At 38.2% G+C, this 25,386-nt stretch overlaps 1 protein-coding gene across 1 annotated transcript in view; it reads left to right on the top strand.

Annotated features, from left to right (window-relative positions):
- Positions 1-25,386, top strand: part of HCRTR2 (hypocretin receptor 2) — a 41,387-nt gene that overhangs the window by 13,481 nt on the left and 2,520 nt on the right. The window contains exons 2-7 of the mRNA XM_084515435.1: positions 1,563-1,741; positions 3,422-3,665; positions 11,099-11,214; positions 21,653-21,873; positions 23,300-23,421; positions 24,514-24,714. Coding sequence (XP_084371561.1) covers positions 1,563-1,741; positions 3,422-3,665; positions 11,099-11,214; positions 21,653-21,873; positions 23,300-23,421; positions 24,514-24,714 — 1,083 coding nt within the window. The remainder of the gene's footprint in view (positions 1-1,562; positions 1,742-3,421; positions 3,666-11,098; positions 11,215-21,652; positions 21,874-23,299; positions 23,422-24,513; positions 24,715-25,386) is intronic.

Here is a 25,386-nt window from a genome sequence, read left to right as displayed (position 1 = left end):
CCTTCCAAGATTATTCAACACTGTGGTATATTTAAGAGAAGCATGATGTTTTCACTAACAGATTTTAAAATGTAAACAATGACTTACTTATAGTTTTTCTGTAACTGGGTTGGTATAAAGACAAGCAAGACAAAATTTATGAAGTAATATTCTTTAACCGATGTAGCTGGGAGATGGACACAAACTTTCAAGCACACCATCCTTCTTAGGATCTGAAAAAACATCTGATCTCAAAAACTTATGTGCCAGAAATGTTAGTTTAATAAGAGAATGGCTTAACTCTAGGCAATTCCTTTTTAGATTTGGACAAAATCTTGAGGTCCTTTCTAATTCTTTTCTGCAGCATTTTGTGATCTATTTAATATATCTAAACTAAGCATAGTGCTATATTTTGGCATAGTAAGGAGACTTTGAATCTTCATCCAGATTGGTATCACGAATGAAATATTTTTTACAGCAAAAGAATCTTTGGTGTAAAATGAATTGTAGTGTTTTCTTACAGGAATTACTGTGCTATTTCAGGAAAGTATTGAGCATGATTTTTTAGAGTTTTTGGTGAAAGGCAATTGATTGCTACAATCTCTCTGGGTTTTACTTCCAAAGTTCTTTAAAAAAATGTTTTTAGTCTAGTTTCTCAGACTCAATTTTTGCATTTTTAACTTATGAATTTATTGCATCCATGTTAAAGAAGTAATTTGTCCATGGCAGGAGGGTTGGAACAAGAGGTTCCAACTCTAGGAGCTCTTAGAGGTCCCTTGCAACCCAAGCCATTCTATGATTCTATGATTTGCTTCATTTGTAAAAGCCTGTCAAATAATAAATACATAAATAAAGAGGGGGAAAGAAATTATATAAAAGCTTTAAGGTACATCCTTTAGAGTGCCTGCTACATACTGGTTTTGGTCACAACAATCATGGTCAAAAATACACTACATTTAAAATAGGTTGAGCTTAATACTGCAAAAATTACATTCATTTGCTTCCCTCAAATCACAGATACCTCTTTCCCAGGCAAATGTTACACATTCTCTGCAGATGCAATAGATATAGCATTCCCAGCAACATATTTTATAAAATGGTTGTTTTCTTGACACAGTTTACAAGACTCCACATGGTAGTAATTTGAATTAAGCATCACACTGTCATAATAAATTAATTAATTAATTAATTAATTAATTTAAATAAATAAATAAATAAAGCTTTCACAAATGTAGATGTGTATTTCCATAGAACAGAGCCAATGGGTTAAAATAGCAGAAAGATGTGTGAATAGTTAGTGAAGATAGTACTTGAAGTACTGTAAACTGCATAATATGTCAGATTATTTCCTATGTTGTGGTCTGCGGAAAACTACTCTTTGTTTACTGAGAATCTTTCTATATGTACCATTTTGTTTCCACTCTAAAAGAAAACACATGGTCTCTACAATAAACTGCATATTCAAATACTCTTTATTAAACAAAGGATGCAAACATTTCCTTATTTCTGCAAAGAGAAGTGGTTTTGTGTTGAAGCATCCCCTAAGTCATTTCCAGCTCACTAATTTTTCTTTCCAAATTCAGTTTGCATTGCAGTGTGGAAGAATCATCACATGCGGACAGTCACCAACTATTTCATAGTGAATCTATCTCTGGCTGACATTCTGGTCACAATTACTTGTCTTCCAGCAACCTTAGTAGTGGACATCACAGAAACTTGGTTCTTTGGGCAGCCCCTCTGCAAAGTGATTCCATACCTACAGGTATTATTTTATTGTGTTTGTGTATACACTATCCATGTTATGAAAAACAGAAAGAGCAATATCATCTTCCTAATGGTGATTATGTGACAAAAATTCATCACTGCTATACTTATGTAGATACCTCAGGTTACCTATAGAGGATTGAAGGACTGTTCCACTTATGAATATGCTTGTGCTTAAGAAATGTTATTCTTGTTAGACTTGGGCAATGCACTTTATAAGAAAAATTTGTCTTATGCCGTTCACGTTGTGTGATCTTTTTTAATAATTCAGAAGATACACAAAACAAGAAATATGTCTGGACATAGAATTACATACAGAAGTATTCTCTCTGTATGTGTACCTAAACAGCTACTCAGATGTCCAGGATGGAGAATCTGAACTTTTGAAGAACTCTGAGTGGAGTCCATGCCTTCATATGTGTTTAGTGACTTATTTTGCACTCTTTAAAAATAGTCATCTTGTCCTGGTATAATGGGAGCTGATCAGATTTTCTGCCTTATTATAATTGCCACCACTCCTTACCAGTGGACTTAATTAGTTATGAGATCATTTGCATAAAAAACATTTTACAGATACCTTTTGTAGGTATAGCAGTTCACTTGAACTCACTGGGCATACTATCATGACAATTTGCTTGGTCTTTCAGTCATTATAAATCAAAAGAATTAAGTGGAAAACTCTGAAAGTATGCAGGTGACCATCTTTGTGCACCCAGCACAACCCGTATTTTCAGCAGAGATCTATGCATTCAGGCTGAAAAGCTACATTGTCAAGAGCAACAGTCCTTCAGCACATGTCTTCGGTTGGATAGTATCAAAATCACAAAACTTGTTTCAAAGCCTCCATTCTAGTGCTAGAAATTCTGAAGAGAAATTGAAATGATAACCGAACAATAAAACAAAAGTGATGCTATTTCCTACAATGAATAAGACATTAAAATGACATAGTCTAATTTAAATTGATTGCTTTTTTTTTTTTTCCATGAGATTCTGATTTTCTGTTGTTCCTTTGAAAACTGAAAAGGCAAAATGTTGGTGCTGATATCCAAATATAATAGAGAAAAACTTTTTTTTTTTTTTAACTTGCTCTGCAAAGAAAAAAAAATCTGATTTGTTAACTGTTTTAGAAGTAATCTTTCAGATAAAGTTATGCAAATTCTAAGATGCATAAGTTTGTTCTTTAAGAATCTGATTCTGTTACTCCTACTCACATTCAGTAGCACCCTAGTCTGTGAATTGGTTCAGACTAGATATAAGGAAAAAAATTCTTCACCATGAGGGTGGTCAAACACTGGAAAGCTTTCTATAGAGGTTATTGTCGCCCCATGCCTGTCAATGTTCAAGAGATACTTGAATAATAATTATATACTTTGAATTTTTGTTAGCAAAGTTACCTGAAGTGGTCAGCAAGTCAGACCTGATGATCTTTGTAGGTCCCTTCCAACTGAACTATTTTATTCTATTATTTCATTCAATTCTACAACAGATGATATCTGTTGTAATTCCATAGGAAGCAATTAAAACTGAGACTTTTTCTGAAAATAATTTCTATTTCATAATTTCAAATAATAAACTATGCTGAAAATATAAAGAATTTTTAAATCTCAAAAATTACAAGAAATCACTTTTGAAACAGAAAAATTACATTTACATTGACATAATATTTCCTTCTCTTTAGACAGTTTCAGTCTCTGTGTCTGTACTAACACTTAGCTGCATTGCTTTGGATCGATGGTATGCAATTTGTCACCCTTTGATGTTTAAAAGCACAGCCAAGAGAGCAAGGAACAGCATTATAATTATCTGGATTGTGTCCTGCATCATAATGATTCCTCAGGCTATTGTTATGGAGTGCAGCAGTGTGTTCCCAGGATTAGCCAATAAAACCACCTTGTTCACAGTGTGTGATGAGCACTGGGGAGGTGAGTGTGTCATTGATCATAAAGACTGAATTTTTCCTGCTGTTATGTAATAAAAATATCAGGACATTTTAATATGCAGTCAAGTGTATAAACATATCAAGAATGTTCTTAATTACATAACCTTTCATAGAACTACTGTTTTTCAAACACTACGAATTTATATTTTCTTTTATACAGCTAAGACTAAAAGTGCATTTAAAACCAAGTTTAAAAGAATGAGCCTGACTTATGTCTTGGTCATGTTAATGTTTCCCAGAGGATGAAAATGTTCCCATCCTTAAATGCTTATGGTTATATAATTCTCAGTGATTGATGGATATTGCAGGTTTACAGTATTTAGTCTTCAGAAATAACTACACAGGAACAGAACTTCTATTTACCTGCTACACTGATTTTGCTAATTGGTGGTATTTGATTAGGTCCTTATTTGTATCTCCTGGGACTTCAGTGCAATTTGCATGTCATTACAGAATTTACAGAGGTGTCATGGATACAGGGTAGCAAGTTAGTCTACAATTTGAAATTTGTCATGGACGAGATCATTTAGATAACTTTAAAATTGTAATTGGTTACAAATGATTCTATCCAAGAAGTATAATTCTGCCTTTCCAGATTAACTCTGAATCTAACTTTTTCTGTATTTGAATTCCACTGTAAGAAGTCATAAGGGTTGCCATGAGTAACTGTTTCTATTTTGACTGAGTTCACACAGCAAGTCATGTTAGCCACTCACGTGAATGGTTAAGATTCAACTCTGGTGGGCCTTGGCATAACTCCAGTGCTAATAGAGCATATGAGTTACATGCTGTGACTCTGACACTGGATATAATGACCATCAGTAATACCATTATTCAAACACAGAAAAATAAAGCCAAGTTTGCCAAAACATATAACGAAAAGGTGGTTGTTTAATAGCCTCAAGTCATTCTAAAATACAATCAGATTCTCCATCAGTTCTGTGTCTGTAGAAGATTCTAGTGCTGTGAACAATTAAGATAAAATACAATTGGATCACCTGTACTTAATTATTATGATAAATTAGTTCAAGCAGCTTGAACTGCTGAGGGTTCTTCCATGTGCTGTTCTGGAAGTTCCTCCCTCTGCAGGGCCACTGAGGGATTAATGAGAAGATGTTGGCTATCATATTCCCTCATCCTGCTTAGTCCCCTGGGACAAGGCAATGAATGGGGGTAGAGATGTCCATTAGCTGGCTGGCACTGATTCCAGACAAAGATGTGCTGAAAATTTGTAGGTTTCAGGAACCCCCATTAAGCTGGAAGTATTGTAGTTGCTGTTTTGTTGGAGAGGACACATCTGTTCTTTACTTCTAGTGTTCTCTTTTCATCTGTGAACAATTTTGTATCCCATTCTGCTGCTGGATGCTGCAGTATTTATGTGACTATTTTCTTTCACAGCATTCACTCCGAGTACAATTTGTGTCCATTCACTTTGACTGCAGAGTTAATTATCCACGCCTTCATCACTTCAAGGTTAGATCTGAAGCAAAGATTGTTTTAATCAACCTAGGAAATGAAAATGATGCAAAACACTGCAGTTAATTAATTAGGGGGTCAGGAGAGTATTTCATCAGGGAACACAATCTCAAAACTTCCAGATCTCCATTGGTCATCTTGATCTTGAACAGGAAAATGTCACTTTCAGACTAGAGTCTGTAATAGCTGCAGAACTATTTTAAAGACCAGCTCATTCGATACTGGACTAGAATAGTTCCAGCCCACAGATATGCCTGAGCTGAAGCATCCATTGTATAAAAGAAGAGAAGCTCCCAGATTGTTTGCAAGACTCACATAGAGTGTATTTATCCAAAATGAAGTCTATTGATCTACAGGTTTTTCTGTGAGCCTTTATTCAGATGTTTGGAGAGGCAGAAAGGGGCATAATAAAGGCAAGTACTTGCGCATAAAATTAAGTTATTTTTGTGTTTGTTTTTTGTTGTTGTTGTTGTTTTTTCCAGAAATGGAACACCAACACTCCAAAATGATATATCTGCTTTTGTTTTTGTTTTTTTTTTTTCTATTTCTCTATTTTTAATTGATATTGAACATAAAATGAAAATAATTTTACATTAAATGTCTATGAAAGATTCCTGAAATGGGAAAGCTTTTCATTCTAATTAAAGATAACAATCTTTTTTTTATCTTGCTATCTTTTAAATAAATTATTCTTCTAATGGTAATGCACTATCATTGTTAGTTATTCTGCTAGTATGTTCCATCTGTCAATTAAAAATAATCCTCTCATTGCTTTGTAATAATAGCCTATCAAAGTAACTCAAGAGAGGAACCTTTCTGTGTATTAACATAGGTTAATAGGTTGCTCAAATTTTTGGATGTCTTAGTAAGTGTAGAGCTAACCATACATTATCCATGAGGACAAAATAAAACATATCCCTCTCAGGCCATGGAGAGTGGAGTGTCATTAGCCAGAAATCATGTTGTTTCAATTAGAATTGTCTAAGGACAATGAGTTGGGCTAAAGTATAGAAGATGCAGTTTTTCTACTGAGAACCTGGGTTTAAAATCACAGAGGCTCCCAAACAGAAAAACAAAAGAGTGCAGACAACAGTTTTAAAAGACTGATGAGCTTTAAAGCCAGATGAAGGACTAAAGAGCTAATATTTTCGAGGTTTTTTGTTTGTTTGTTTGTTTTTCTCCTTGTTTAGCTATTGTAATATCTGGTCAAAGAAAACCAACTAGGAGGATTTTGAAGGAGAAAGAAATTTGTTTTCCTGAGGAAAAAAAATGCATTCGCAAAGATAGTGGAGATGTTAGATACTGTACACGTTCAAGAGACGCTGAGCAAATCCTATAGGAGTGTCAATTTGTCTGAAGAGTAAAGGGATTATATTTGAGTGTTTACTGCTTTATTTAGAACTGCATATATTTTATATTGTCTAATGAAATCTTTGCAGAGTATCACATGCACCTTATGTCCCAAGGATGTTAAAGTGAGAATTGTCAAGTTTGGAACTTTAAGAGGGGGTGCTTACTGATATTTTCCAAAGTATTTCAGAAGTCTGTACTAATTCTGGGAACTCAGAGCCATCGAAAAGTGAGGTGCTATGGAGTACTAACAGACAGGAAGATGTCTGGAACAGTTTGGGAAAATGTCAGGGATGCCAAAGCAGGAGAGAGAACTGTACCCTACCCAGACTTAGGTCCAGCTGCTGAAATCCATACAAGTCTGGTGAGTGTCTGGAAGGAAGGTCTGATCAACACTGTGACACTTGGGATCCTAAACGGTGAACAAATAGTGGCCACCCTGACTAATAATAAGATTTCAAGCATGTGGTTGGAGAACTGCCAGGGACTGCAAATGGAGCAATAGTTCAGCCTAAAACAAGACTCAATTTCTTTTTAATTGCTTCTGGCATTACAGAATATAAAATTCATTGCCAATTCTAGGCTGAGGGTTTTTCATTTTGAGTACTGTCTAATAACAATATTTTATTTGGGAATGCAGAAGGATCCAGCATGTGACCTATGCAGACTCACTGAAGGAGCCAGTGTTGGCCACAGTTCTATAATAGTCTGTAATTGCTATGTGCTGAATTTGATGATAAAGTGCCAAAATAAAAGAAACATATATTAAAATGAGTTCACTATGTGTTCAAGCCAGCTAAATACATTCTCTTAGAGCTGTTCATGAAAAGGGTGTTAGCCAAAGTGCATTAGCCAACCCGTTTGCATATGATAAAAAAGAATATGGAGTTAATCCTTTCCCCATACTACATGGCTGAATGGAAACAACAGGAAGACTTTGTGTTCCATTTCCTCCTAGATTACTCATAAAATAGTACAAAAACATATTGTCTTAATTCTGGAAAATAACATAGCTGGAATTTGCATTGTTACATGAAGGTTTATACATCCCTTTTATCGGAGTGTTCAGCACTCAATTCCATAATGTTAATTGCTACCTGGAGTGTAGAAAACAACAGACTCTAAATGTTGATCCATGCTATAAGAGTACTGTACAGCTATTGAACAGACACAACTGTACTGCATAGCGTTAGAAGCTACATGTGTTCAGACATGACCTGGAACAGGCCAATCTTAGTAATAGAAATATATATATATATATATATTCTTATGTCCAAAATAAATGCAAGGAATGAAAATATTTGAACTATATTGTGATTTAAAATTCAGAAGTTAAGGCAAAATGTGTTGGACACTTTAATACAGAAGGAAGTTAAAATATTGTTAATACTAAAATCACACTTTATTATGAATTGATAGCACAAAGCATGATATATCATGTCTGAAAAATGTTATTCTACTATTTAACTAGTTGTAAGTACTCTGACATAGGAAAATATTTTGGAAGGGACTGTCTTGTGTAAAATAATTTTCTCTGCTATGGGCATGCACTATCTAACATCCCTACCTATTAAGGTTTATTCTAAAATATATTTTTTAAGCTGTTTTGCTTCTGCATATCGATAAGTCCAAAACCTCTTTCCCTATTCTTATAGAAGCTGTCAAGAGTACCAGTTTCATTGTGCTTAAGGGGATATCTTGTTTGCTAGACTTATCAAAAACTTCAGAGTCTGGGTTGTTTTCAGTTTGTATATATGTGTATATAAACATATATAGAAAAATTCTGGCAAAATCCAGAAGCTGTAATTTCAAACTTCTGCCTCCTTGTTTCACTGAACGACAGTCTGGGACTGCAACACAGTGCTGAGAAGGAAACTTTACAGCAGACAAAAGAAGGTTTATTTTAGCATACTGATAATTTATCAGGTGGAGTAATCTTACCGTATGGCTGGTACTGAGTTGGAACATCAATCCCACCCCACTCCAATCCTTGTGCCCGCTTGTTTTCTTTACTCACCTCCCCTCTTTTCAGCAAAACAGTAGCCAGTGTTGTGAGAAAATCTAAAAATGATCTTCCCCATCCCACAGCCCATTAAGTCACCCACTGATGGAAAGTACAGTTTTCACCTCTTCTGCTGGAGAGTAAGAGGATCATTGGTCCCAGTCATAGAATTGATATATCACCAAGTCCTATAGACTGACTGATGCTCTCATTCAAGGAGCCTGCAACTTGCCTGCTTGATAAATGAACAGTATCCCAAAACAGCCCTTTCTACTCCTCATTGTTGTGATTGCCAAACAGCTTTAAATCTTTTCTCTGCCTTGAGAAGCTAAACAGAGTCATGCTTCTTAGAGAAAAGTTCTACGAAAGGCTTTACCCTGGGTGGAGGAGGGACAGGTTTCCTTTGATGTTTAGCAGCTGGCACTTTCCAGGTGGCTAAACTTCAAAGGCAAGTCTTAGGATTTTTCTCCAACCTGGTTCATCAGTTCTTTGTAGATAGCTAGACTCATTTAATGTTTCACTTTACTTGGAATGATAAATTGGAAGCCATAAACTCCAGATGGCCTTTTAAACATGTACTGTCCTTCCACCTGAAAGGGGCCTGGCTGCCTGCAGAGCGTTGATGAGGCAGGTGGCACCTCCTTCTGAATAGAAGGAAAGTACTTTCAGCTCTGACCTCCCATGATCCCAGTAAGTTAACATTACGCCACGTGTGAAGCCTGAATGCCACTGTTTCCCTGTCTTACTGGACTGTTGTGATGCTGCGTTTTTGAAGTGTAAAACCAATTTTCAGATCATCAGTAACCATACAAACCCAAATCATTGCCAGTTATTAAAAAAAAAAAAAAAAAAAAAAAAAAAAAAAAAAGGCCTAAATAGCCTGCCTCTCCCAGGGATATTCACATGAGCCACTGGCTATGGTTGTTCAGTTAAGAGTTGATAACCTGATTTGCTACAGAATCTTAGGGCTCAATGCTGCTCATCTAAATTGTTTGAACTCTTATCCATCAAAGCTGTGAAATCAGTGTTTCTATTGCCTTTGCCAGCAGTGAACACGGGCTAGATGTTGCCTATTGTATGTATATGTGATGTACTTGGTAACATCTGTATAGCAAGTGTCTGTTTTCCCGACACTGAAGTTTTCCGACCAGCTCTTTCAGGATCAACATGGTGTGACATTATAGGAGTCAGTGTTTGAGGGTGAGCCTTGAGTTAACATGATGGTACAGTCCTCTCTACTATGAGAGTTATGGGCCAGGTCTGCGTATCTCCTTGATTGTTCAACCTCTTAGGGATTCTCCTGACATGCAATTGGACTTCTTGTTTGATATGGTGAAAAGTCTTACTCACTTTAAGAGGCAGAAAATACATTTTATTCACCAAAGATCTCATTTCATGTAACTCCGTTTTTCTTCCTTTCTTTTTATTAAAAGTACAGTCAGCACAGTGTTTCAGTTGTAGATCTCACCATCCTGAAACACTGAGAAATTTCAGAAATTAATGTAAATATTCCCTCTTTACTGTAGCCCAAAATGCAATGTTTAGATTTACCATGCAGTCTAACTGCTCATGTAGTGCAGTTTCTTTTCTGCTACATTTTGTCACTCTACATAATGTTAATTCCTTTTCTGAGGCTGTCCATGAATGTTAAGTTGTAATTAATACCAACATCTGGTAATACCAAACTACATTTGTTGTTACAAAGCGAAACTAAGTTTTCCAAGCACCAACTGCACATTTGTCCATAATCTAACGATGAAGCTTGTGATACAATATTCTTAAAAACACAGCACATTCACAACACTTATATTAGTCTCTAACATTCATAAATTGTCTTTTGTAAAGAGATACATAGGGCATTAGAGCACAGTAGTAGCAAACTCAATATTGTTAAAGCTGTGTCAAAATAACTTGTGAATATCCTGTTTAGCACATTTGACTGAATTAATTCTGGTTTTGTTCATGCGATCACAGTAATAAATTGAGTATAGCTAGAAGATACTTTTCTTCTGCCACCAAAAAGTGATTAAAAGAGATCCTGCCCTGCGCGCATGGGAGAAGAGTGTAGAGTATTTCTAATATGTAGTCTATATTTCTATGCTTATTCTATATCTATTCTATGTTTATAGATGAGAGACTGTACAAGATACACAGGCATACAATTCTGTCTTTGCAGAATTAAAACTAAAGACTTTTCTACAACCTCTTAAATGTGTCAAAGATGAGGTAGTTTAATTAACTGGTTAGCTACTGTTAGGTAATGCAGTGTTCTATCTTTCACTGATTTAATAAAAACAAAACTTCTTAAGACTTCTTAAGACTTAATACCTTAAAGCAAAAATGTTGTATGAAAGCAATAATGTAATAAAAGAGATAAAAGATGCATGAGATAAGAACATGTTTATAATAGGAACAAAATGTGTATGGAGGTGATTAAAAAATCAGTCCTGGACATGAGGTTACTAGATGCATCTTCCATTATTACTTATGTTTGAAATACTCATGCATATCTATATGAATAATGGCTTAAAGTGATTTTGAAATGTATGTATATTTAAATACTTTTTTTTTTTTAATTCTCTTTCCAGCTGAGGTTTACCCCAAAATGTACCACACGTGTTTTTTCCTGGTGACATACATGGCACCACTGTGTCTTATGGTGTTGGCTTATTTACAAATATTTCGAAAGTTGTGGTGTCGCCAGGTAAGTCACTTATACTAGCTCTCTTTGTTGTTCTGGCTAGGTGTTGATTCCCATATGCACCTTTACCTATATGCTCTATGTGATCACTTAAGATTGGATTTACATGAATTTTTACGTTCAGCCATGTCAACAGGTCTAGTGACACTGATGACTTACCATCACCTTGGATGGGAAGGGAGATGCATTCAGAAATGAAGGCAGCCAAGCTCAATGTAAAACTCCTTGCTCATATCTATGAAAGGCTTCTAACAGGGAGAGAAGGAGAGGAAAAGGCAACAGAAAAATTGATTGTAGAGAGAGGAAAGACATTACGTCTGAAATGCTTACTGAAAGACCTTAGGTGATCATATTTGGTGACTGTGTACTGCTCAAGTCTTCTGCAGCAATCAAAAGTTAAGATTGTCTTTCTCATTTTGTTAGTAGTTTGTACAATTGATTTTTTAAATTTATTTTTCATTCTGTAAAGTCTCTGTTTCATAACAGGTCCAGTCTGAACAAAAGTTGGAATAGAAAGTCCAACTATCAGAACTGAAAGATTGGAATTGTCTGATGGGAACCATGTGAACCTGGCTCTTTTCAGTAATGAGATCCCTTCCAACATCAACCATTCTGTGATTCTGTAATTTATAACATGAACATCTAGTTGTTCAAGTTTGACATTAACAATATATGAAAGAAAATGAAAATAGTAAACAATAGACAATCGAGCAAACACACAACATGAGAACTGAAGTGGCAAAAATGATTTGAAATTTTTTATGAATGTTTTACCCCTCCAACATATGAACTGGTGTCAGCTTGTTTGAGAATCATATTCGGGGTGTTAGCAGTGCCATAATCTACTGTGAATCTATGTCTATGTCTATGGTCCTCTCCGATGTCTTCCACTTTGTCTGGGTTTTATCTATAGCTGTAGGCCTCCACCATCCTGTCCTGTCATTCTATAAAGGACAATAAACTCATCCTGTTGAAGAGATTATGCAACATATTCCTTGTCATCTCAAATTTTATTCCTCTCAAATGGCTCTAACTGTGGCTGACATTTCTTTCAGGATATGGGCATGAATCATTTTTCTTCCGCCATTATGTCTCATATCATCTGAATTTGAGGCTGTCCTGGCCAGTGTATATTATCTGCCACATCAGGAACATGTTCTACATGGTTCAAATTAAACCACTGTGGAAGTCCCAACTATGTTAAAAAATAAAAATCAAACCTTATATTGACAAAAAATATCTCATGAATAATTAAAACACGTGGAAAAATGACTTTATGATATTTTGATATTTGATCTTCAGAGTAGCAATTATTCTCACTTCTAAAGTAAAAATCTATCATTTGAACTTCAAATTATCATTTTTGCTTTTATCTTCTTACATTTATAAGACCAAATAAGAAGACAGTTTCAAGACAAAATTTAACCTTTACAATTTGAGGGGACTCATCATGAGGAAAAAAAAAAAAAAAAAAAAAAAAAGGCTTTGCTGAGTTTCTTTTGAAATTAAGTTCAGTGTAACATAGCTCTAAGATCCTGTGTGTTGCTGAATAATTATCTGTGACTCTGTCCTGTAGTGGCCAATGCTCTTATCACTGTATTCCTTAACTTTCTGTTTTTTACTTTCTTTACAATCCTCCAGTTATCTCAAATTGCCCATTAATTTATTTAATGTGGGTAATTGTTCTTAACCTTTATGTAGCTTGAAAATGCTTGCTAAGGTTCAAAGCAGAAGTTGAGTGGCTAAAAATTAAACAGTTTTGGGTCTGGGTGTTTGTTTTCAGTTGTGTTTTCTGTTTCATCTTCACTATATTTCTTTTCCTTATATATTTTGTACACTAACAAGTTCAGGGTAATTTATTTTTATTTTTATTTTTATTTTTATTTTTATTTTTATTTTTATTTTTATTTTTATTTTTATTTTTTATGGAAAAAAAGACAAATACTTCTTAGTGCTGTCAGTGATATAAAAATACAGATGTCTTGTTTCCTAGCTTAGATGATAGCACTCTGTATAAGGGGCTGTAGTAAGTGAAATTAAAACCACATCTATTACAGAATCACAGAATTGTCTAGGTTGGAAAAGACCTCGAGATCATCGAGTCCAACATCTGACCTAACACTAACAAGTCCTCCACTAAACCATATCACTAAGTTCAACATCCAAACATCTTTTAAAGAACTCCAGGGATGGTGACTCCACCACTTCCCTGGGCAGCCTGTTCCAACGCCTCACAACCCTCTCAGTAAAGAAGTTCTTCCTAATATCCAACCTAAAACACCCCTGGTGTAACTGTAGCCTGTTCCCCCTCATCCTGTCACCAGGCACGTGGGAGAACAGACCAACCCCCACCTCTCTACAGCCTCCTATAATGTATTTATAAAGAGCAATAAGGTCGCCCCTGAGCCTCCTTTTCTTGAGGCTGAACAAACCCAGGTCTCTCAGTTGCTCCTCGTAGGACTTGTTCTCCAGACCCCTCACCAGTTTTGTCGCCCTTCTCTGTGCTCTTTCGAGCACCTCAATGTCCTTCTTGTAGCGAGGAGCCCAAAACTGAACACAGTACTCAAGGTGCAGCCTCATGAGAGCCAAGTACAGGGGGAGAGGGAGTACAGGGGGAGAATCACTTCCCTAGACCTGCTGGCCACACTGTTTCTTATATGAGCCAGGATGCTGCTGGCCTTCTTGGCCACCTGAGCACACTGCTGGCTCATATTCAGCAGACTATCCACCAGTACTCCCAGGTCCTTCTCCGCCTGGCAGCTTTCCAACCACTCATCTCCCAGTCTGTAGCTCTGCTTGGGGTTATTGCGCCCCAGGTGCAGGACCCAGCACTTGGCCTTGTTGAACTTCATGCAGTTGACCTCAGCCCATCGGTGCAGCCTATCCAGATCCTCCTGCAGAGCCTTCCTACCCTCGAGCAGATCAACATATGCACCTAACTTGGTGTCATCTGCGAACTTACTGAGGGTGCACTCAATCCCCTCATTCAGATCATCGATAAAGATATTAAAGAGGACCAGCCCCAGTACCAAGCCCTGGTGAACGCCACTAGTGACCAGCCTCCAACTGGATTTGATTCCATTCACCACAACTCTTTGGGCCTGGCTATCCAGCCAGTTTTTAACCCAACAAAGCGTATGCCAGTCCAAGCCACGAGCAGACAGTTTCTTGAGGAGAATGTTGTGGGAAATGGTGTCCAAAGCCTTGCTGAAGTCAAGGTAGACCACATCCACAGCCTTTCCCTCATCCACCCAGCGCGTCACTTTGTCATAGTAGAAGATCAGGTTCATCAAGCAGGACCTGCCTTTCATAAACCCATGCTGACTGGGCCTGATCACCTGGCTGCCCTGAAAGTGCCACCTGATGACACTCAAGATAATCTGCTCCATGAGTTTCCCTGGCACTGAGGTCAAACTGACAGGCGTATAGTTTCCCAGGTCTGCCCCCCAGCCCTCCTTGTAGATGGGCGTCACATTTGCCAGTTGACTGGGACCTCCCCCAATAGCCAGGACTGTTGATAAATGATGGTAAGAGGCTTGGCCAGCTCCACTGCCAGTTCTCTCAGTACCCTTGGGTGGATCCCATCCGGCCCCATTGACTTGCATACATCCAAGTGCCATAGCAGGTCGCCAAACATTTCCTCATGGATAGTGAGGGCCACATTCTGCTCTCCATCTCCTTCCACCAGTTCAGGGTACTGGGTATCCAGAGAGCAACTGATTTTGCTGCTAAAGACTGAGGCAAAGAAGGCATTAAGCACCTCCACCTTTTCCTCATCTTTTGTAACTAAGTTCCCCCCCTGCATCCAGTAAAGGATGGAAATTCTCCTTAGTCCTCCGTTTTGCACTGATGTATTTGTAAAAACATTTTTTGTTGTCTTTGATGGCAGTCGCCAGATTGAGCTCCAGATGAGCTTTGGCCTTTCTAATTTTGTCCCTGCACTGCCTCACAACATCCTTATAGTCCTCCCGAGTGGCCCGCCCTCTTTTCCAAAGAGTGTAAACCCTCTTTCTCCTGCTAAGCTCAAGCTACAACTCTCTGTTCATCCAGGCTGGTCTTCTTTCACTCTGGCTTGCCTTTGGGCGTGTGGGGACAGACTGCTCCTGCGCCATTAAGATTTCCTTCTTGAAGAGTGCCCAGCCTTCCTGGACTCCTCTGCCCTTCAGAACTGCCTCCCAAGGGACTCTACCAACCAGTGTCCTGAACAGTTCAAAGTTGGCCCTCCAGAAGTCCAATACAGAGGTTTTACTGGTCCCTTTCCTGGCTTCTCCAAGAATGGAGAACTCTACCATTTCATGGTCACTCTGCCCAAGACAGCTTCCGACCACCACATCTCCCACCAGTCCTTCTCTGTTTGTGAAGAGAAGGTCTAGCGTGGCACCTCCCCTGGTAGGCTCACTAACCAGCTGTGACAGGAAGCTGTTTTCCATGCTCTCCAGAAACCTCCTAGACTGCTTTTTCTGGGCTGTGTTGTGCTTCCAGGATATATCTGGGAAGTTGAAATACCCCACAAGAACAAGCGCTGACGATTTCGCAACTTTTGTCAGCTGCCTGTAGAACTCCTCATCCATCTCCTCATCCTGGTTCAGCATTCTATAACAGACCCCCACCAGGGTGCTTCCCTTGTTGGCCTTCCTGCTGATCCTAACCCATAGGGTCTCAACCTTATCATTCCCAGCCTCAAGTTCCACGACATCAAAACTCTCTCTGATATAGAGAGCCACACCACCACCCCCTCCATGCTGCCTGTCCCTTCTGAAGAGCCTATAGCCAGACATTGCAGCACTCCAGTCATGACAGTGGTCCCACCACGTTTCCGTGATAGCAATCAAGCTGTAGCCTGCCTGCCGCACGATGGCTTCCAGCTCCTCCTGTTTGTTACCCATGCTGCATGCATTAGTGTAGATGCACTTCAGTTGGGCCACTGCCTTCTGTCCCAGCCTTGCCATTGTTTCCCCGGCACAGCTCTAACAAGCCTTATTTCAGCCCCATCCCCCTTCTTACCTAGTTTAAAGCCCTCTCAATGAGCCCCGCCAGCTCCTGGCCTAGGATCCATTTTCCCCTTAGAGATAGGGACCCGTTTGCGGCCATCAGGCCGGGTGCCAAGTAAAGCACCCCATGGTAAAAAAAAAAAAAAAAATTCTGTGTTGGCACCAGCCTCTGAGCCATGTGTTTATCAGGTGGGCTTTCCGTGTCCTCTCTGTACCCCTCCCTGCCACTGTAGGCATGGACAAAAACACCACCTGTACTCCCGCTCCATCCACTAACTGTCCCAGTCCCCTAAAGTCCCGTTTGATGGTCTTCAGCTTTCTCTCTTCAACGTCATCACTGCCCACCTGGACTATTAAAAGGGGATAATAGTCAGAGGGGCAAACCAGGTTGGGAAGCTTTCTGGCACTGTCCCTGACCCTGGCCCCAGGGAGGCAGCAGACTTCCCTATGGGTAGGGTCAGGCTGACAAATAGGTCCCTCTGTTCCCCTGAGAAGGGAGTTGCCCACAATAATCACCCTTCTTTCTGTCCTGGTGGAGGCAGTCCTGAGGTGAGGAGTCAACTTCCTTGCCCTAGGCATCATCCTGGGTAGACTTTCTACCTCTTCCTCAGCTACCGGTCTCTCAAGCTCCAGGGCCTCAAACCTGTTGCGTAAGGGCACCTGGGAAACTGGGGCCGGAAGGTGGGGGCATCACTTGCAATGTTGAGCAGGGACCTGTCTCCATTCCTCCTCAACTCCTAGGTCCCCTCCCTCTGCCCCACAGCAACAGGGCAGGGGGTCCACTCCCATCTGGGGTGTCTCACCCCGGTACCTGTCCTTCAGAACCCACAGGGAGTTGTTCCACAAGTCTATCTCCCGCTCATACTCCCTGATACCCCTCAACTTCTCGACCTCCTCCTTGAGTTCTGCCGCAAGATGGACCAGGTCATCCACCTGGTCGCACCTCACGCACACAGTCTCTCTGCCACCCGCAGGTTGTAGCAACAGGCTCAGGCACTCCCTGCACCTGGAGATCTGAACTGCTGCAGTTTTGAGTGGGCAGTCGGTCTGGGTGTGTACAGGCTTCCTGGAGAGCACACCGTGCCTGGTGTACACCATTGCAGCTGAGCTAGTGGTAGACTGCTGTGTGGTGTTTTTACTCAGGTGGGCTGCCGAGCTCCACCACAACCGCTCTCTCACTCCCCCTCTCCTCCAAGAGGAGACCCAACAAACGCTGTTAGAGGAGGTGTTTGTATGGGCGGGGGGGGGGGAACGCTCTGCCCTTCCTGCTCGCCCTGCCTGCGCGAACTGCCGCGCCACTCCCTCCTGACGTGCCACACCCTGTTTGCCCGTCCTGGTCACTGCACTCCCTAGGGGCAGCTTTTGAACGGCCGGGGAGGAGGCGCTGCTGGCTCCACCTACACCTCGTTCTCGCCTCGTTCACCTCCCTCGTGAGGGCTGCCCTAGCTCCCTCGAGTGGGCTTGGTGATGGAAAAATTAACCCTGCCTGTCCGATCTCCCGCTCCACTGCAGAACAGAGCTATTAACAACTCTGACTTGGCTGCAGACATCAGGCATTTGTCTAAGTGCAGCAGGTGTGCCATAATCAGTCATGTAGAGCAAATGAACACAGTGCTGTAAGTATATTATTTGATAATGCCTTCAATTAAGAAACCATGTTGTTTATGAGAACTTCAGTTAAATGTAGTGATCCTATTGCAAGGTGCAAAGAGCCTTCCAGGTGTATGTGACCAAAAAAAAGCTCAAAACCTAAATGTTTTCTGTGTTACAGTTTTCTAAGAATTCTCTTTTTTTTTCTTTTTTTTTTTTTTTTAATGGAGTGTGCTGTGCGTGCTAAGTTTCAGATGACTAAAGAAAAATTTACAAGGTATCCACATGATACTTTGTGCAAGAGCTCTTAATATTACTGATTATGTCTTCAAGCACATCTTTACATACAAGATTTGCAATCTTTGATTTAGTGATTCTTCTGTGCAAAGGCAAACACAATCATGCCACAAACATTAAGATTTTGAGTAATTTAATTATTAGAAAGGAAATAGTGACTTAGAAGACAGCGTTCTCTTGTGGTTTTTGAGTGGATTAAAAATGCCATCTGAACAAATAAATAGGACTGAATGGACTTATGGTAAAAGTGTTGATACATAATTCATATTATCAAGTCTTGTATACTCATTTTTATTGATGTCCAAATGCATTGACACTAAAGTCTATTTATATTAATAACTAGGATCCCTGCCCATTTTTATTTTGGCAGCTGAAATATTCCCTTCTAATCTTTGTAAACAGTTTTTGCATTTGGAAAGATTTTGTCTGCTTATAATAATTGATAATAATAATTGATAATAATAATTGATAATAATTTTAGGAGGTAGAGGAAAGGTGCCTCAGAAAGTAACTCTGCAAATCTTAGTATTTGCTTCAACACAGCTAGAGGCCTCTTACTGAAATTGTGGGATTATACAAATTCTACATAACTATCTCTATAACTGATTCAACAACCAAAACAAATACATTCATTATGTATTATTACATATTTATTACATATTACATAATTATGTACTATGTATTGCATTTGTATACTTGTACATGCATAATGCGTGTTTGTTGGTTTACATAAATGCCTATTCGTAAATGTCTCTCTGTACACAAACACTTACAAAATGTTATGTCCCTTAGAAGGTACTCATTCAGCTATGCATCTGTGAGTATATAGCACTTTTTTTTTTTTTTTCCTGATAAAATTCTTACTGTATTATTGGTTAGTGTACTACCAGTAGCAAAGCCCAGTTATTTGCCAGGTAAAGGCAAAGGAAAAAATGTTCAGTAGAAAGTTTCTCAGAGTCCCTACCTTTGATCACCCGATTGATAAGCTATAGAATACTGCTGAAATAGCAGAAAAGACTCTTCTACCTACACAGACATGTAGAAGACATGTACACTGTCATGTCTAACATTTTTGTAGAAATAGCTGTTTTGAGAAACTTCACTGAAGTTGCATCTAGCTACTAAGCTGGTCACAGTATTCTTCTAGTGAATCTTTGGCATAATCAGGAGGGATAGGTCAGGAGAGATTTGGCTGAGTTTCTCTGCTTCCATTTCCATTATCTGAATGGTAAATCAGATAAATGGTAATCTGGTATCACAGAATCACAGAATTGTCTAGGTTGGAAAAGACCTCGAGATCATCGAGTCCAGCCTCTAAAGTCCTCCACTAAACCATATCACTAAGTTCAACATCCAAACATCTTTTAAAGAACTCCAGGGATGGTGACTCCACCACTTCCCTGGGCAGCCTGTTCCAATGTCTAACAACCCTTTCGGTAAAGAAGTTCTTCCTAATATCCAACCTAAAACACCCCTGGCGCAACTTTAGCTGATTCCCCCTCATCTTGTCACCAGGCACATGGGAGAGCAGACCAACCCCCACCTCGCTACAGCCTCCTTTAATGTACTTATAGAGTGATAAGGTCACCCCTGAGCCTCCTTTTCTTGAGGCTGAACAAACCCAGGTCCCTCAGCCGCTCCTCGTAAGACTTATTCTCCAGACCCCTCACCAGCCTGGTCGCCCTTCTCTGTGCTCTTTCAAGCACCTAAATGTCCTTCCTGTAGCAAGGGGCCCAAAACTGAACACAGTACTCGAGGTATGAGTGAAGAGGAGTAAAAAGTTTCCATTTCTAAGTTAGAACAGGAAAATAAAACACCACTGATAAGACAGAATCAGAATCTTAGCTTATGATCCCTGTAGAGCATGGCAAAGACACATTGCAGTGCTACAGCAAAGTATGTTAAATCCCTTGGAATAGGACAAAACATGTACGGGTATAAAACTGTCTTACTTATTTAGCTGAATGAGTGGGAATCCTCAGAAAACATGCACTTTTTGTTTGTTTGTTTGTTTGTTTTATTTTGTTTGGTTTGGTTTTGTTTTTTTTTCTTTTTTAAAAAATTAAAATTGAAAAGTTAAAATTAAATAAATAATAATAATAATTATAATAAAGTTAATATATCTTCCTGTTCTGCTTCATTGATTTACTGTTCATTATAAAACAACTTTGCCAAAGGATTCCAATAGTTGTAAATCAGATCTGATGGTGCACATAAATGCTAAATTAAGGGCTTGTCTGTGCAAGGAAACTATTCATGAAAAAATGCATAATAGCTATTATAGAACAATTCTGCATGTGCATACTTTAATTTTAGAGTAAATGTGTTTAAAAACAATGTGGTTAGAATAAATGTGTTTAAAAAGTGTTTAAAAACACTTTAACTTGTTTTTGTTTGTTTGCTTGTTTCTGAAAAAATAAAAAATATATCAAAAATCTCATTCTGTTCTGGGCACTTCTTGAGGATTAGCCCTACTTTTTGAAATTCTACAATAGAGGATGTGAATTTTGCAGATAATTTTAAATATGAACATTTTTGCACTCATGGGACTTGTCACCCTGCAGACAATTGCACTACTTATGAATAAAATGAAATTTCTACCCAAAAGGTTTTCACAATGTACAATGTTGAAAACATTATAAATGTCATTGATTTCTCTGAGAAAGTCCTTGCCATTTGTAGTCTTAAGAATGAGTCTGAAGGCAGGAAATAATTTTGATATAATGAAGCAAAATTCTTTATTTGGCCTGTCTTGTATGAGTGCACACAAAGCAAAGACTACGGTATTTATTTTTTTTAATAGCTTGGTGCTACATCTACCCATTGCATGGTGTCTTTGGCTAACTTAACTCTTCCTGTCTTGGAACTCTTTTGTGATGCTCCCATACCTCACTATGTATTCATTCAGTTTTGAAGAGCATTGCATGGAGATCCACATTTTAGCTGTGGCCTCTTTAGCTGTTGCATTGTCTTTCAGGTTGTATATTTGATATTTTTATAGCTCTTAAACTTATGTGGGCATTCAATCCTAGCTTTTCAATGTTGAGAAGTTGTTTAATATCTTAAAGTAGCAACAAAGTAATAGGATAATCCATTGTCATACAGCAAACATAGATAGATGGACTTTCACAGCAACATAACTATAGTAGTAGTAAGTATGTAGTCAAAAGATATTGGTAGGTATGATAGTCTGAAGATATAAGCAAGGCAAATTAAGTGGGAAGTGAGGATAATTTTAATGCAGCAGTTCGTATATTTGGACAAAACAATTTTTTGTGCACTCCTTCAAGTGTGTCTGAAATCTGGTTTGATTCTTCCATCTACATCAGTTAATTTATTTATCAAAAAACAAAAACAACAAACAAACAAACAAACAAAAAAAAACTTTTCCATACAAGCTTACCTTGTATATGTCAACATATGTCAATCATATACATGTCCGTATATACATGTCTATATATACATGTCTATATATACATGTCTATTTTCTTTGTTATAGATACCACAGTGCTATTTTTTCAAAGTGCTGATTTTGAGGATGTCCCTTGTTTTGTCTTTTTTAGATCCCAGGAACTTCTTCAGTAGTTCAGAAAAAATGGAAGTCTCTGCAGCCCTCAGCACAGCAGCGAGGGCTGGGACAGTCAACAAAGTCAAAGATCAGTGCAGTGGCAGCTGAAATAAAACAGATTCGTGCAAGAAGGAAAACAGCACGTATGTTAATGGTTGTCCTCCTGGTTTTTGCACTTTGCTATCTACCAATTAGCATCCTGAATGTCTTGAAAAGGTAAAGTTTATCCCAAAATGTAAACACTTCCTGTCTAAATACAACCCAATGTTATGAGATTCCACTTGTTCTGACAGATACTTTTGAAGAAACCTACCTATTTCATGATAATGAAACTGAAAATAAGCATACAGTTGCAAGAAAAAGATGTATCTAACTTATCTGCAGTATTGAAACTGTAGGCCAGACAGTACAAGCCTTATTAATAAGCTCTTCCTCATGAAAATTATCTAACCTACCTCCTCATTAAAACCTGTCATTTAGATGGGATTACAGCATGTTTGCTGTAAATGAACCCTGGAAGTTCATTTCCCTAAAGCAGAAGCTGAAGGTTATCAAGAAAGAATAGCGTTGTGGTTTGGCCCCAGGGACTGTACCCAAGCTTCATCATACACAGTTTTGAGATCCAATTCTCAGCCTAATTTTAGGCTAATTCTTTAGTTCTCCAGGAATCTCCTTTTCACTTTTTTACCCTTTTCTCTCCAGCTCATTTAAGATGTAATTGTCTACACTCTTCTTTTTGTACAGTGCTTGACAGGTTTTGATATAGTTACATCTCTTGAGACCTCTAACATGCCAATAAGTAATGACATATAGCAGATTTTATCTGGAAGCCATTAGCTGATTTCAAGAGGCAAAGCATCCTAAAAAAAGAAACACTTCTGTTGGTGCTTTAGGAATATTTAATTTTTTAAGGAGTAGTTTCAAGTTGTATACAAAAGCTACAATACATCCCACTCAATTCTGGCACTTTCCTGAGGTCTAATTTAAGTACTTTTCATCCTTGGGTCCCTTGGTAGATAATGCAGAGAGAAATAATTATTTCCATACGGCAGCTCAGGCTACCTCTGATCTGAACTCTATGTAGTTACACAGAGTAACAACAAAGACAGTTTCAACTACAGTAGCAGAGAAGGCCTAAAGTTAGATTTCTGTTTAAATAGCTAAATTAGGTGTAAGGAACCTGTGTAAAGCAGATTTCTCTAGGACAGAAGCTGTTATTGTAGCCTCAATACCTCAGTTCTGGACCAGTTCAGTGCTTTTCTAATTCCAGAGACCCTGTTTGTTGGAGAATGGGCCTAGAGCTGGAAACGTCAATGACATTAACTGGTCAAAAGCGACTTTTCCCATGTTTTTTTTGTTTTATCTAACAGCCACTAACTTTGTCTACTTATCAGACAAGTCCTATATCTGCACTGTTGCAAAGTAACGTACTTATGTGTCTATAGTCTCTCTATTGTGCAAAAACACCAAGAAAAAATTTTGAGGTATAGGGAGAAAAATTTGTTCTCTCAAGAGAACAAGAAGTGTTGAATCAGCTTTTCTGTGACAAATAAGTAATCAGAGAGAATATCAGGCTAGAACTTGTGATGACCTCTTTTTATATGATTTGGCATCTTTCAGATTTGCTTTTCTTTTTCTTTAGGGTTTTTGGGATGTTTAATCATGCTGATGACAGAGAAACTGTATATGCCTGGTTCACATTCTCACACTGGCTTGTATACGCAAACAGTGCAGCCAATCCTATTATTTATAACTTCCTCAGTGGTAAGTTACCTAGAACTCAAGTTTAATGTGTAGTTTATATGTAATGAGCCATAGCAAATAAAATTAATGACTGTGTAACATCAGTAGAGCTCCTCCAGTGGGAGCTAGATCCTCTTCTTGGAACAAGTTGCCTAATGTATCCCATTATCTTCAGACTATCTACCTATAACTAACCTAGTGTCAGGGCCTGAGTCCAAGTGCTTGAATTTGACTGCCCATGCCATTAATTTTTTAGAGAAGTCACTGACATTACTTTGATCTGAAACAATTACTGTTTCCCTAAATCTCTGGATACTCTCTGAGAGTTATCACAGGCCAAGAGCTGTCCCCAGTTGGCATTTTATATGCAGCTATCAGATTTTGGAAGCTGTGAGTGTTTAGTAACACCTGCATGGCCAGACTGTACCAACTAGATTCAAGGCCAAAGAACCAATCAGGATATTACTCACTGAATAGACTATCTTAGTTTGTATTTGCCTTATTTGGCTATGAATGGCAGAAACAGGACCTAAACTGGTAGTATTAGAGCCAAATGCAGGGAGGCAAAAGTTTTTTAATCCTCACTACACATTTGCCCTCTGTGTTTTTTGTGGTGTGTAATGTGAGGATGATTTGAACAATTTACCCTGAGCTCTGAAAGCAGACTAATGGGCTGTTGAACACTGAATTTTCTTTTAAAATGTATTGAAGTTTAAATATGGATTAACTATGCTTCTCATTTCACATGTCAAGCAATGATCCAGTTATTTAAGCCTACTATTGCTCAATTGGTTGTTTTTGTTAAATGGGTTGTGAATCAACAAACTATCAACACCATAATTTCATAAGTCATTCTACTTTGTCCGTCCTGTCTAGCCAAGAATAATTTAGGCTTCATACCACACCTAACATATCTTCTGACAAAGGTTATATTTTTTCTGTCATTCTCTAAGTTGTCGAAGTTGTAATTTCCTACTTTAGTGGCATTAGAAAAACATCTGAATGTTCTGGATTAAATTTGCATTAGATAGCTGTTTCTTTTTAATCTATAAAGTTGGTTGAAAAATGGTTTACAGTAAAAATTTTCATGAATCTTTCTTTTGTGTGTAACAGGGAAATTTAGAGAAGAATTTAAAGCAGCATTTTCTTGTTGCATCTTTGGCATTCACAGTCACCAAGATGAACAGCTTACCAGAGGTCGTGCCAGTACAGAGAGTCGGAAATCCTTGACCACCCAGATCAGCAATTTTGATAATGTTTCAAAACTTTCAGAACACGTTGTATTGACCAACATAAACACAATTCCAGCAAACGGTACTGCACCTATTACCCACTGGTAGTATACTTGTCCCTATGTTTTTTGATGCCGTGAAATTAAAATGTAATTGTCCATAGAACAATCTTTGAATCTAAGCAGAACACGATGAGAGAAAGGTGTTCACAATTAAGAACTGACAGTAAGAAAAGTAACTTATAAAGTATATTTTACGGAGTATGGTACACCTTATATTATTGATTATATTGTGAATCAAATTCTCATATAATTTCTTTAAAAAATTGAGTTGCAGTTGGGGAGAGAGTAGGGTAAAAGTATTTTATTTAAATATTTTCTTTGTATCTTTGCATTCTCTAGTCTCCTAGGTATATAAAGAACAGGTACCTAAAAGAGTGAAAATAATTTTCCACAGGGTTGCAATGTGTTTATGAAGAGGTATATTCTATTCAGAGCTAATTCTCTGAAGTTGTGGAATATTTTATAGCAGATATCTCTTTTAGCCAAAATTGGATGTGCAGACTGTACTACCTGAATATCCTTTACTTTTTCACCAGGCAAATATCTGCTCACCAGACATTCTGATGTGGATTGGGCTGATCCAATAAGAAAGTCACACGAATTTTTGTTCTCAAAGTTTTATTTTTATTTTTTAATCCTTTTCCTGTTGTTTAGATATTGTATGTATTGAGGATCAGCTGGGAGACCAGTCT

The sequence above is a fragment of the Aythya ferina genome, assembly GCF_964211825.1.
Source record: "Aythya ferina genome assembly, chromosome: 3".
NCBI lineage: Eukaryota > Metazoa > Chordata > Aves > Anseriformes > Anatidae > Aythya > Aythya ferina.
Note: the sequence above shows the minus strand (reverse complement) of the source record. Positions and strands in the feature narration are given on the sequence as shown.